Genomic DNA, 15,153 nt, shown 5'->3' on the forward strand with positions numbered 1-15,153 from the left:
ACTTAAATAATTATTAATCTTCAGGTTCCTTGTGACTGCTTTTCTTCTGTCATCTATTCACAAGTGAATTTTTTTCCTTGCAGAAAAAGTCAAACTCTTATGATATGTTCATGAGAGGCGAAGAAATACTCTCTGGTGCACAGAGAATTCATGACCCAGAATTTTTGACTGAAAGGGCAAAACTACTTGGCGTTGGTAAGTTGTAATTATTTCCTGTTGGACAAACTTCTTCAGTTTAGTCATCACTTTGTTTGATGTTCAGAGCAAAACCAGTTGTTAAGTTTCTGCCTCCATTGATCATGTCTTCTTGTGTAACAAGTGCCATATTTTGCTACTGTTTATTTTTACTTCTTTGCAGTCTGCCATGATTGTTATAAGTTATTTCTGTAAAACATCTCTAAATCCCTGTACTCAGGATAATTGTATTGTGAAACTTAGTTAAACTTTATTGTCATATGAAATAAAAACCACAAAATGAAGACTCCATTTCAGTGTTTTTTTTTCTATAGTGCTGCAGATTCAGGTGAAATCCTAATATTTTTCTTTTCCAATATTCTTTCAGATATTGAAAAGATCAAACCTTACATTGATTCTTTCCGTTATGGATGCCCACCACATGCAGGAGGTGGAATTGGATTGGAAAGAGTTGTGATGTTGTATTTGGGTTTGGATAATATTCGTAAAACATCATTGTTCCCTCGTGATCCAAAAAGAGTAACTCCATGAGGACTCTGTTATAGAAGGTAATTAAACAGTGTCTGAAGTGTCCCCATGTTATTGATTTTTCTATATTTTCACAGTCTTATGTCGCTACTAAAGTACCTACTGGATATGTTAAGATTGTACTAATAAAGGTGAGATAATTTTGAAAAACATACAAAGAGGAGCGAACAACACGGCAGTGCAGTTTAGAAGTAAAGAATCCTGTACAACTTTTTTGCTAACTGAAGTAGTTACTGTACACTGGTAAGATCAGTTAATGGATTCATTACAATGTTTTAATACATCCTGGTCAGAGATTACCGTGTTTTGGGGCAGCTTGAAGTACGACCACATAGTATTCCTGCGAGCGGAGAAAAAGGCAGCTTACATCACTTTGACACATTGGTTGAATACATTGCTGATGAGCGAGGCAACACACAAATTTTGCAACCTCAGAAGCTGTAGGTGTCCAGTGCTAGTGTTCAATAATAGAAATATAGTGCTGCAGTAATGTGACATAGCAAAGGCAGTTCGAGTTTCCCAAAGAGTGATTTTTATGACTGTTTGCTTGCTTTTAAACAAAAAGAAGTATATGAAGCAAATTAGTGTAACATTGTGCATTGGCACAGTCAAAATTAATGATTCCCTCTTGTCCGTAGCTTGTTGTAATAGATGGCAGGATGCAACTCCTTGATTACATTGAGCCTTGCAAGGAATATCAGAATACAGGATATCTGTCAGGAATGTCTGCAGCAGTGTTCATGTTGAACCATCCCAATACTGTGATGGTGGGCTGATGAAAAGATATCAATTTTGGTGGTTACATGGATCTTTATGTGAAACAGTTGAATACAAGAAGGTTTGAAATTTTTATGACTGACAGAGTTTTCCACGTAGAACACATTTTGTGGGCTGCATGCCATAAGGCAAGAGTATGACTGATGTCTTGAGTCATACAGACAATACTTACTGCATATTACATTCATATGCTCTGGTATATTATTGTTTATCCAGGGTGTCTACAACCCGGGACAACCGGGAGATCCGAGAAAAACCCGGGAATTTTTTCATCCGGGAGAAAACCGGGAAAAACCCGGGAATCTTTTTGAGTTCCGGGAATTTTTCATTGTTTTAGTTTTCAGTTTAATTTTTGTGATTTTGACTGGTAAGAACCAATACTCTAACAAAACAATTTACTGTATCCCACTTCTGCAGAATAATATTGCAGCCACAAAACATGAACGAGAGAAAAAAAAAAAACGAAAATAAAACTTAAGTCGCAATGAAAATGCACCATATACAACAACAAAACACAGTGCTCATACAAGCATCTGCCAACAGCAAAGTGTGTCAAAGGCTTTAGGAAGACTGTGCAGTGCTTCTTAACAACAAATTGCCTCCAATGAGCGTGATGTGACGGTTTTTTACATTAGATTCGTTTTAATGCAAGATATTTTAATGTTTCACACGTACGAACATGCGGGCTTCCTGCGTCATCGTAGCTGCTCAAGTGCAGTGACGCCTGTTATCTGGCGCTCTCTGGCAACTGCTGAAACGTACCTTTCTAATAGGCCACGGAAAAATATTGCCAATATTGCTTTGAAAAGCGTTACTTTCAAAGAAAATTTCCTTTTATGTAAGATAAACTATGTGAGAAAGTGTACGACGAATTTTTTAAATCAGAGAGCGTTTGACTGTCATTTAAAAATCAACTCTTTGGGGACGACCATATGAAGAATTTCTAGCGCAGAAGATCAGACATTTACGTTGTTATTAAAAAATTTTACTGGCACATTTATGTGATGTATGACGCGCAAAAAAGATCAACAATATATGTGGAAGCTTAGCTTCCCTTGCAGCTTATTAATCTTAGAGACCAATATTATATGTGATAGCTTTGCTTTTCTTGTAGCAACCATTGTACATTAATTTAAGTCATTAATTTTTCTTATTTGTGTGTTCGCGCTACTTAAGAGTGATCTTGCTATTGGCTGACTACCTCACGTGTCAAATGCTGTCATCAGCTGGCGAGATCAGGTGACATGAACTGTGACTGGCTTACAAAAGCGCATCGCAATCTCGATTTTAATGCTTCGGAAAGTAACATGCGGTGTTTGGTGGAATTCGAATTTATACCTTCGTAACACGGAGATATGCAGTGTACATGTTGCTGCACATCAAAGATCTTTCCAAAAGTGTTTTTTTCCCCTGAGTTTCATTTTCTAAAGTGCCGGGAAATTCTACGCCGGTGTATAAAACCATAAACCATAAAAGGATTGATAAGTGCCGAGAAAAAGTATACTGTCACTTAGTATGGAAAAAGTGTGTTTTGACCCAGGAGAAAGTGTATTTTCAACCGGGAAATCCGGGAAAAATCCGGGAATAGTTTTTCCTTGTCCATGTAGACACCCTGTTATCCTATAGTGTCCCGTACTATTGTTTATAGCAGAGTGAATTAAGAGATTATATAAAGTGCGTTTTGCCAACAAATTCCTCAATTATTTTGACCATTGTTTACAAATGAACAGTTTAAAAAAAAAAAAAAAAAAATCTGTATTACACTGTGGGTCGACAGCTTACTTTGACAGTGTGTGATGAGTGCTGTTGTAAACTGTTACACAGAATAAAAGGGCATAAAATGATTTGTTTCTTTGTTTTAAAAAGTGATATCCAAATAGGGTATTTTTTGATATTGCTTACTGGTGTTTTCTTTTGTTGTTCCTTACCGTTTAGCTGGCTTGTAGTGTTGTCACTGCAGTGAACAACTATATGTTCATCAACAAAATGTGTCAAAATATTAATCTTTAAATGACCCTGAAGAAGAGAAGTAGAAGGGAATAACACTGTGAGGTAACACTTCACAAAAGAATTCTGATATACAGTCAAACCTCAGTATAAAGAATTTCATGGGACCATGAAAATTTAATCTTTGTACCAGAGTTATAATTCTAATGACTTTTTTTATTTTGACTTGGAGCAAGAAGTCATGTTTTCGTGGCTGCAAAGTACATTACTGTAGCGCTTTTCTGATGAAAAATAACATTGAAAGAAAAATAATGAAACACATTTTGTTTACTTAATTTATTAATATTGTACCTGTAAAATATCTTAAGTTAGTGTGCAGAAAAATTCACTTAGTTTCCTTTGTTTCTTTTTTCTTAAAGGCTCTCTTGTGAATATTGTCTTTATCTCCTTTAACGCAATCATTTGCTGTGCTGAAACACTGGGGATTGAAGATGCTACTTGCTGAATGGTTTCCAACTGACCTATTAGCTCCATCAGAGTGGGGGTCACACTTACAACATCACTGTCATCATCGGAATCTTCAACAGGCAAATTACCCTTTAACACTTTGAAGATAGATTTGTTGGTTTGTGCTTCAATCACGAACACTTCATAATCCACTGACAAGTATTCAACTGCTGAAACATCTATCATTATACCGGTAACTGCTGAATAATCTCCAGGTCACTTTGAATATTATCCTGCATTTTTTATCGACCACAATATTCTCACCAACGACTTGACTTTTGGAAATTCTTGCGGTTTTCCATCAGTTCACAATCACATTCTCGTCTGTGTTGTACAAATTTTCAAGACTGTATTTTTTTCTAACAGTTTACACATGGTGTTTTTCATACAAAATTCTGCATCACCTTAAGATGCTGATTTTTCTTCTCCTGAAATTACTTTAAAATGATCGACTTTCCTTAAATCTTTGCAACCATCCATTACTTGCCTTAAAATTAGAATCACCAAGCAACTTTGTGAAATCTAAGGCCTTTTAACATATCAACGGACCATTAATTGGTAAATTCTGCACATGCATATCATTAAACCATTGCAGTGTAGCACTGTCCACATCAGCAGCAGTAGCAGCCACAGCCATCTTCATTCTTTTTCTTGGAGGGTTAAATTTGCCATCTACAAAACTTTCTTCAGTTTTTTATTTTTTAAGTAATGTAGGTAACATTGATTGTGCAAGTCCATACTTCCTCCCCATGTCTACCTGTTTCATTCTGTTATCTATGTCTTTGAGAACCTCCTTATTTGTTTGAGTTCCAGCCATTGTCCAAATCTTAGTGAAGTCCAAAGTGTTTACATCAACTAAAAATATTCAGATTGCAAAAATCACGGACATTAGCTATGTGTGAGCCCAACAAAACACTTCTCTCTGCTACTGAAGCTCAAAAATGGACAAACTAAACACTCGTTCAAACAAAGGAGCTCTTTGATGTTTGCCGCTCAGCACAGCTCGCCTGCAGCTGTACGCTTTTCTCTTTACTGCTAGAATAAATACAGTACTGTAGTATGTAGTGAAGTTTCCATAGTAAAGCGCTGAAAGTCTAGTAGCTAAATAAACAATACTTACCGCTATAGTGAGCTTCTTAGAAGTAGGAAATAGTAAATACCTCAATTTTGTCTTCATTATAACGGGGTGTTGCTAAATTTACTTCATCATTGTAATGAGGGGTCATTAACATAGTACTTATAGGAACTCAGCCAGTGCCATATAAAATTATCGCTGTACCCGGGTTTATCGTTGTATTGATAATCTTTATATGGAGGTTTGACTGTACAAGGTTTGTTTGAAAAGTAATGCAATTTTTCTCCAGTGTCCCTATTGGTTCGAAAATAGTCAGAATGGCCAAGTTAGATAAAGAGGACTCATAGCTTTGCAGTGCTGCTTACCTCAGTCTGCTCTGAGCTCTGGCAGCATCATTATTGATATTTATGTAAACTTCCTCCTTGTGTCAGTACACACGATGGAGTAAATGTGTGAATAACCATACATGTTAAAGTTCTGTGCTAAACTCTACAGTAGTTTAGCCAATATGTACTAAATTATTTAAGTTTATAGGTGGTTAAAGATATTAAAGTTTGGCAGCAAAGAGGTGGAAGATGAATCCCATTGTGTGTGGCCATCAGCCAACAAAAGTGGCCAAATGTGTGTCATGTTCATCTTATGAAGACTAATTGTTGTGTGAAACCAGTTGACCTTAGATTAATGCAGAAAATTACCTCATATCAAGATGAACTTGGAAATTACATTGTATAACTACTAATCTCAGGTTATATGATCAGGAACTGGGGCCATAACTGACTGGTGAAATGACACAGATCAAGTATCATCAGTCACAATGTAATGACTTTACAAAACAATGCTTTTGTTTAATACAAACGTGAGTTCAAAAGAAGGAAATAATAAAGAAGTTATTATTAACACAAAAATGTTACATAAATATGTGAATAACACACACACACACACACACACACACACACACACACACACACACACTTTTTTTATCTGATACGGTTAGGTAAACGAAATTGTTAGCTTTGTAAGTAGTGAATGCAGATAATAAGTGATCTTCTTGGAGACAATTTGTAATTAGTCTGATTATTTTAAAACATTTTATAGTCTTTAATGACGTAATAAGAAAGAGGAATTCGAAAGTTTTACTGTGAGAAATTTTGTACATATAGTTCGACAGCAGTCAGTAATGATTGAACACCTCTTACAGAATGTTTCCGAAGCTCAAGTAGCAGGAACTTCACCATTCAGATTAAATGTGTATCTACAAAACAAGTGGTTAAACTGCTATGACAACTGCATGCATGTTGATGAACAAAACTAGTAGCAAGCATATGTAATTCAGTTAATAATTATCTAGTGCTGGCTCAGTAGTTGCATTCTGGAATACAGTCCAGAGTATCTCAGGTTTGATCCCAGGTCAGTTCTCAGAATTGTTTTTTTTTTCACTTGCCATTTCTTTCGTGTTTGGTAGTTGTGTCGATTTGCAAACCACAGAGTTATTTAAAATTAGGACTCAGAGTAAATTAATTGCGTAGCATTTACTATAGCTGCAGCATTAGACTTGCACGAAATGAAATAGCTGTCAGTTCACTGGATGAGGAGCCTGAAATAAATGACACTGTATTTGTCAGGAGAAGAGTCTATGAAGAAATTACAGCACCAGCAGAAAATGAAGCTAACAAGAGTCTCAATCCAAGGGCAGCATTTACTAACATCTACATTTACATCCATACTCCGCAAGCCACCTGACGGTGTGTGGCGGAGGGTACCTTCAGAACCTCTATCGGTTCTCCCTTCTATTCCAGTCTCGTATTGTTCGTGGAAAGAAGGATTGTCGGTATGCCTCTGTGTGGGCTCTAATCTCTCTAATTTTATCCTCATGGTCTCTTTACGAGATATACGTAGGAGGGAGCAATATACTGCTTGACTCCTCGGTGAAGGTATGTTCTCGAAACTTCAACAAAAGCCCACACCGAGCTACTGAGCGTCTCTCCAGCAGAGTATTTCACTGGAGTTTATCTATCATCTCCGTAACGCTTTCGCGATTACTAAATGATCCTGTAACGAAGCGCGATGCTCTCCGTTGGATCTTCTCTCTCTCTCCTATCAACCCTATCTGGTACGGAGCCCACACTGGTGAGCAGTGTTCAAGCAGTGGGCGAACAAGTGTACTGTAACCTACTTCCTTTGTTTTCAGATTGCATTTCCTTAGGATTCTTCCAATGAATCTGTCTGGCATCTGCTTTACCGACGATCAACTTCCATTTTAAATCACTCCTAATGCGTACTCCCAGATAATTTGTGATGCGTACTCCCAGATAATTTGTGGAATTAATTGCTTCCAGTTGCTGACCTGCTATATTGTAGCTAAATGATAAGGGATCTTTCTTTCTATGTATTCTCAGCACGTTACACATGTATACATTGAGATTCAATTGCCACCGTGCATCATGCGTCAATTCGCTGCAGATCCTCCTGCATTTCAGTACAATTTTCCACTGTTACAACCTCTCAATATACCACAGCATCATCCGCAAAAAGCCTCAGTGAACTTGCGATGTTATCCACAAGGTCATTTATGTATAATGTGAATAGCAACGGTCCTACGACACTCCCCTGCGGCACACCTGAAATCACTCTTACTTCGGAAGACTTCTCTCCATTGAGAATGACATGCTGCGTTCTGTTATCTAGGAACTCTTCAATCCAATCACACAATTGGTCTGATAGTCCATATGCTCTTACTTTATTCATTAAACGACTGTTGGGAACTGTATCGAATGCCTTGCGGAAGTCAAGAAACACGGCATCTATCTGGGAACCCATGTCTATGGCCCTCTGAGTCTCGTGGACGAATAGCATGAGCTGGGTTTCACACGATCGTCTTTTTTGAAACCCATTCTGATTCCTACAGAGTAGATTTCTAGTCTCCAGAAAAGTCATTATACTCGAACATAATACATGTTCCAAAATTCTACAACTGATCGACATTAGAGATATAGGTCTATAATTCTGCATATCTGTTCAATGTCCCTTCTTGAAAATGGGGATGACCTGTGCCCTTTTCCAATCCTTTGGAATGCTACGCTCTTCTAGAGACCTACGGTACACCGCTGCAAGAAGGGGAAGGGGGGGGGGGAGGCGGCGGCGGCGGTGGCAAGTTCCTTCGCATACTCTGTGTAAAATCGAACTGGTATCCCATCACGTCCAGCGGCCTTTCCTCTTTTGAGCGATTTTAATTGTTTCTCTATCCCTCTGTCGTCTATTTCGATATCTACCATTTTGTCATCTGTGTGGCGACAATCTAGAGAAGGAACTACAGTGCAGTCTTCCTCTGTCAAACAGCTTTGGAAAAAGACATTTAGTATTTCGGCCTTTAGTCTGTCATCCTCTGTTTCAGTACCATTTTGGTTGCGGAGTGTCTGGACATTTTGTTTTGATCCACCTTCCGCTTTGACATAAGACCAAAATTTCTTAGGATTTTCGGCCAAGTCAGTACATAAAACTATCGCATAGCCCTCCTCACACTACATTTTGCTTCGCATAATTTTTGTTTGTCTGCAAGGCTTTGGCTATATTTATGTTTGCTGTGAAGTTTCCTTTGCTTTCGCAGCAGTTTTCTAACTCGGCTGTTGTACCGCGGTGGCTCTTTTCCATCTCTTGTCCACTGATCCTCAACACTATCTGTACTTGAGACAAAACTTTTGTGTTGAGTTGTCAAGTATTCTGAAATCTGCTTTTTGTCACATTTGCTAAACAGAAAAATCTTCCTACCTTTTTTAATCTTTCTATTTACGGCTGAAATCATCGATGCAGTAACCGCTTTATGATCGCTGATTCCCTGTTCTGCATTAACTGTTTCAAATAGTTCGGGTCTGTTTGTCACCAGAGGATCTAATATGTTATCTTTGTCCCTGCCACCCGTTATAAACGTTTGAGTCTCCCAGTCTATATCCGGCAAATTAAAATCTCCACCCAGAACTATAACATGGTGGGGAAGTCTACTCAAAATATTTTCCAAATTTTCCTTCAGGTGCTCTGCCACAACAGCTGCTGAGCCAGGGGACCTATAGAGATATCCAATTACCATGTTTGAGCCTGCGTTAACCGTGACCCTCACCCAAATTATTTCGCATTTTGGATCTCTGTCAATTTCTTTCGATACTATTGCACTATTTATCGCTATAAACACACCTCCCCCTTCACTGTGCAGTGTATCTCTGCGGTATACATTCCAATCAGAGTTTAGAATTTCATTACATCTGGTTTCAGCCAACTTCCCGTCCCTAGTACTATGTGGACATTGTGACCGTTTATTAATCAGAGCAGTTCTGAGACCTTTCTATAGACGCTACTGCAGTTTACTTATTCCACATTAATATTGTCATTCCCTGTTGCGTTTTGCCTACTGCTACCTTGTCGCGTCTCAGGAGGCATCTTGTCGGGCCTAGGAAGGGAATTCTCTAACCTAAAAAACCCATATGTGCACTCCACAGGTACTCCGCTATACCCTTGTAGCCGCTTCCTGCGTGTAGTGCACGCCTGACCTATTCAGGGGGACCCTACATTTCTCCACCCGATAGCAGAGGTCGAGAAATTTGCACCCAGGTCTCCACAGAATTGTCTGAGCCTCTGGTTTAAGCCTTCCACTCGGCTCCAAACCACAGGACCGCAATCGGTTCTGGGAACAATACTACAAATAGGTAGCTCAGATTCCACCCCGCGAGTGAGGCTTTCCACCTTCACCAACTCCGTCAACTGCCTGTATGAACTGAGGATGACCTCTGAACCCAGACGGCAGGAGCCTTTGGTGCCGACGTGAGCAACAAGTTGCAGTCGGGTGCACCCAGTGCTCTCTATCGCCGCCGACAGCGCCTCCTCCACATCTTGGATGAGACCCCCCGGCAAGCAGACAGGGTGAACACTGGCCTTCTTCCCCGATCTTTCCGCTATTTCCCTAAGGGGCTCCATCACCCGCCTAACGTTGGAGCTCCCAATCACTCACTAGTAAACCCCTCCCCCCGTGTGCCTGCTCGGACCTTGCTGAAGGAGCGGCCACATGTCCACTCACAGGCAGAACAGGCGATGCCACACGGCCAGCCTCCACATTGACCCTCTGCCTCATGCGCCGCGAACGCCGCTGAACCCGCCACTCCCCTTGGGGAGAGGGTGGCCCAACCGCGCCTGGTACCCGCGAAGATGTTTCGACAGCAGTGACCATGGGTAAGCATGGAACACTTGGGGTGTACCATGTGATGTACAAGACTCCCCACTGCCGCTACACTCCGAGGCAGCAGCCTGAAGATGGCTGACTGCGGCCATCAGCACACTCAGCTGTTCACGAACAGTGGCCAGCTCCTCCTGCATCCGTACACAGCAGTCACGCATCCTATCCATCCTAAGAAATCAATTTACTGTAGAGTGTTAATCAACTAGACTACTAATTCACTAAAGTGCGGCCGATAGCTGACTAAACTGGGGTTACTAGACACTTCTTGTTGGAAACAATGAAAATAGCAATACCTGTCTCTGGACTGTATTCAAAACAAACACTAGCACTACTGGCACTACAGCTGACTGAAGGGACTCTCTCTGACTGTATTCAAATAAACACGAAATCTATGGAACACTATTACTAGCACTCGAAAATTAAAGCTTCCTAAAAGCAAAAACACATGGAAGAAGAAATGACAGGTAAGAAAAATACAGTTAATACTTAAATTAACATAGCTCGCTGCACAGCAGACGTGACGCAGACAGCAGTTACGACGACACACGAATGTCAACAATGTATTTACGTAAAAAAAACAGTTACAAAATTGGAATTAATTTACAAAATGTGTTTGAAAGGCTGATTTACTTTTAATTTCTCTGGTTTCAGTGTTACCATTCTTATTTCATGTTGCACAAGCAGGCGTGTATTTTTATTTTATGTTTGCTTTTAAGGTACTCCAATATTTTTTTTTTTGTAAAATTGGCATTTCATATCAAGGACTTTGCTAGATAGGATTCTAAGATTGTAGATTCTATAACAAAATCGCATCTTGTGTGTTGCATGCCTTCTTGTAATTAGATGTTACTTTTACTTCAAAATATGTTATGTATTGCTGTCACAGATAAGTTACCCTATTGTTCTTACCAGCTCAACATAAAAATTCTCTGCTTTGTCTTCATTTTCAATGTCACCAACAAGGAGAAAAATGTTTTCATTTGAAGTTACAGTCAGCTTCTCATTTAATGATGGGGAGCAACTAGAGCATTCAGTGTTGTTTAAATCTGTATCAGAACAAGAAATGAACAAGAATGTTATGAATGATATTAAAAATTAAATTTTATTTAGCAAATTAGTTTTTAAAAAAATATCTGAGCATATTAAAATCTATACAAACCACCACTGTAACTTCAGGAAGAAAATCTGCATTATCGTCATAGCGGTTGCCAATATGAGTAAATTGTGGCTTCAGGGATGCAGTTGGCTTCTGTCCATTTTTTGTAACAGTAAACCTAGTGCAAGTATCACCTCTGTTTTTATGTATTTCGACCTCAGTAATTTTTGACACTGTTCTTGCTTCAGTTTACAACAACACAAGTATCCATATGAAACTGAAATGTAATAACTGTAAAGTGTGTCTTAACATTATACGTTTTCATGTGTGAATGTTTTCTTGGTCCTTTCCTTGATAATGTCATATCACATTCTCAAACTTTCCTAGTCATGATTTGCTTCAATATTTTGTGAATTAAAGTCAACAGTAATTTCTTTTCAGGCTTTTTGTTTGTAGGCTGCAGTAGCTTCATCAGCTTTTTATTTCCTGTTGTGTCCTTATACTGGGAGAGTATAATTTCCAGGTATAAATATTTTTTGACTGAGGAGAAGTTTCAAGATCATATCTTTTTCTGTGTACTTTCTCAATCTTTGCAATATGACACCTTCATTTATAAATAGTATGTATGTGTGATGTAAGATTAATATCTTTGGCTGAAGCATGATACAGTAATCATTTGAGTAACTGCTCTCTAGCAGCGTTGCCAAGCATGTTTTGTGCTAATTTAGATCAACACTAAACCTCGTTCACTAGATCCAAGTTTAGTGTTACACAGTAGAGCAGATCTCTGAACAGAGTTCAGTTTCTGAATGAAGGTAAAAATTGATACCCAGTCAGTGATATTTATACAATTGGCCCTAAACCAATGTCTATGATATAGCTGGTGACAGTTTGAACGTGAGGAAAATTTTGGCCGATCTGATCCAAAAACTATTAACTGACAATCACAAGAACAACTGAGAGGTGATCACAAGTGAACTTTGGAATGTTTACAAATTAAACCTTATTTGCTGGACAGTGTCATTACCAGCATTGAAAGAAAAGTGTTCGGCTATGACCCAGAGAAAGAGTGCCATACTTATGAATGGCACACCTCAGGTTCCCCTCTGAATGAGCAAGTTGAAATTGAAACTCATTGTAACAGTCTTTTGTAGCTCACAAAGAACTCGTACCTCAAAGGCAGACAGTCAGTACTAAGAAAGGTCTTCCAAACACAGAAAGAAAATGCCAATACCTGACAGTTGCACCACTACAATACCCCCAGCCCCACCCCTCTACATGTCTGGAAGTTCACGGTGAAGCTCAAATTGGCAATACTATCCCATCCCCCCGAAAGTCCTTGCCTAGCTCTGGCAGAATTTTTCCTGTTCCTCAAAATCAAGACCAGTTTGAAAGCAATCACCTTTTATGACCAACAAGGGGGCTGGATATCTAAAACAATGTGGATGCGTACACTGCATGGCAAGGTTGCTCAGAAGAATGTGGAGATAATGAAACTGGTGTGCCTGAAATAATTTTAAATTTTCCTAACAATATCTTGGTTTTTACAAATATAATTGCTTTACTTTTTGGACACTCCCCATAAAGCTACATTGAATGAGTTTTCACAGAAACCCAATGGTTTCATACTGTGTGAGCACTTTTAGATTACCCCAAACTATTCTGCTTTAGAAACTCCAAATACAGAGACCTCTCATTTCTGGTGTTCAGGAAGGAATTCTTTAAATTACAAAAATTGCATTCTGTATAGAGCTTCAACAGTTCTTTTGAAAACACATTTGTATATAGATTCAGCTTTTGCGCCCAGCATTGAAAACTGCGCAAGTGACCCCAACTGCTTTTAAAGAGTTGGTGTAGTTGTTCATGTGCAGTATCACTTATTATTGCCTTTTCATTGTTGTATCAAGTGTTGTATTGTTATAGAGTAACCTATATTACACCAGCACACTTGGATTAGTGGTGTCCAGAATGTGTACACCAACTATAAAATTTTTTTGACCTTTGTTTCAGCAATCTTCAATAGCACAGCAAAAACATGATGATCAGTTCTGTCACTTTTCTGATTGGCTTATATTACCACATCCTTACCAGCCAGCTCCTCCATCACATAATCTTTGTGCTGTAGTAAAGACACAATAATCTCACTTATTTTCAAACAAGGGATATTACCTGCATCTTAAAACAAACTATTACCACTCTGCTTATTATTTGATCATTACTCTGTTAAATATAAAACTTCTGCTTGGAAAATATAATTTGACTTTCATGTTTTTTTACTATCTTGTAATCACAGCTCACATTTAATGAATTTGTTCATCCATTGCAGAAAATTCTCATGTTTCCTGTTTGTGGAGCAGAAAATTTGCCTTCACAAAGTTTTCCACAGCCCTTTGAAGTAGATATTGAATATCACTTTTCTTCTTCAAAGTCATTTCAAAGGTGCTGCTAATACGAGGTTGCCACTTTTGTGGCACATTGACAAGTTTCATTATGTTTCTCTTGCACGTTTCATTATGCACATATTTTAAAATACTATATTCCCAGTCTCACAAAATTTTGCTGTCGCAGTATTAAAATACTGTTGATTTATCTGGAGCAAAACTCTGACTTTAAGTTCTGGTGCCCTGCTGTCAGCAATCACTGCGTGCTTCTGCATTTTAGCAGTGCTGAACATTAGTTTAATACATTTTTTCTTGATTGAGATAAAATATCGATTACATTTGTTCTTTTGTGGGATTTCTTGAATTTCGATTGTGCTGCATTGTCGTGTGGGCATCTGCGTGAAACTCCTCCACCACACGACTAAAAATATGGCAGTGAACCAAATTGTAGCTAAATAAGTATGGTTAAAAAGAACGAACGTTGAACACAGAAACTTTTCCAAGGGGTTTTCGAGCTAATTTTCACACAGTTCACTTGATATTAAGTATTTTGTTCATTGTGTAGTGTACATTACAATAGGCTTCATTGCAAGTACGTAAATACAATACAGATGATTCAGCAAGTACAGATGTTATTCAGAAAATTAAAATCAGTAATGTGCATGTCAGAGGACTCATTCATATTGCACAGTTGGTTGTTTGTCAGAGGCTTATTAAGTTTTCCAGTGACACTGACCAAGCAGAGAGTGATAATGTATGGAACAATCTGAGGATTTCTAGCTTTTGGTAGCCTGTGCCCTTGGTATGTTAAAATTTTCCTTACATCTGCTATTTTTGTGATGAATTTATTTATGGCAATATATTTTCAGATATTATTGATATAGAAAACAGAGGCATAAATATTAAAGTTCACAGTTGTTAGTACCCTGAGCCAAGTATAAATAGGACAGCAGTATTCCATAGAGCCAGCCCTACACATAAGAACAATCTTTTTCTTTTTCTTTTGAAAATGTTAATGGTATGAGAAGAGTGTCCCCACATCAGTCAGCCATACAAAATATGTGACTGGAAGAGCCCAAAATGTATCACATAATCACTGCTATTCATATTTTTGTTTTGTCTCTAGATAAGAGACCTGTGAAATGTTTTTGCATACCTTATTAACAGGGTCTTCCCAATTAAATTTTGGTCAGTATGAGTTCTGACAAGTTTGGTTCTCTATATCCTTACACAACCAGTTATTTAGTTCTGCTGTGTTATAACCCAGGTGACACAGAAGATAAATATATTTGTCTTCTGACTGTTTGCTACTGTAGCTTCTGAATTGTTGAATGCTAGTAATGATCAGAAAGACAAATACTATACGTATACTATGTAATTCTGATCAGACTTCTATGAAAGCAGAGGCAACATACATGAGAAATGA

At 38.4% G+C, this 15,153-nt stretch overlaps 1 protein-coding gene across 1 annotated transcript in view; it reads left to right on the forward strand.

The window, feature by feature from the left end:
• LOC124556251 (aspartate--tRNA ligase, cytoplasmic) overlaps positions 1 to 15,153 on the forward strand; it is a 101,055-nt gene that overhangs the window by 77,226 nt on the left and 8,676 nt on the right. Inside the window, exons 11-12 of the mRNA XM_047130239.1 lie at positions 84 to 195; positions 563 to 743. Of these exons, the coding sequence (XP_046986195.1) occupies positions 84 to 195; positions 563 to 726 (276 nt within the window). The 3' untranslated portion in view covers positions 727 to 743. The remainder of the gene's footprint in view (positions 1 to 83; positions 196 to 562; positions 744 to 15,153) is intronic.

Source organism: Schistocerca americana, chromosome X, assembly GCF_021461395.2.
Source record: "Schistocerca americana isolate TAMUIC-IGC-003095 chromosome X, iqSchAmer2.1, whole genome shotgun sequence".
Classification (NCBI taxonomy): Eukaryota; Metazoa; Arthropoda; class Insecta; order Orthoptera; family Acrididae; genus Schistocerca; species Schistocerca americana.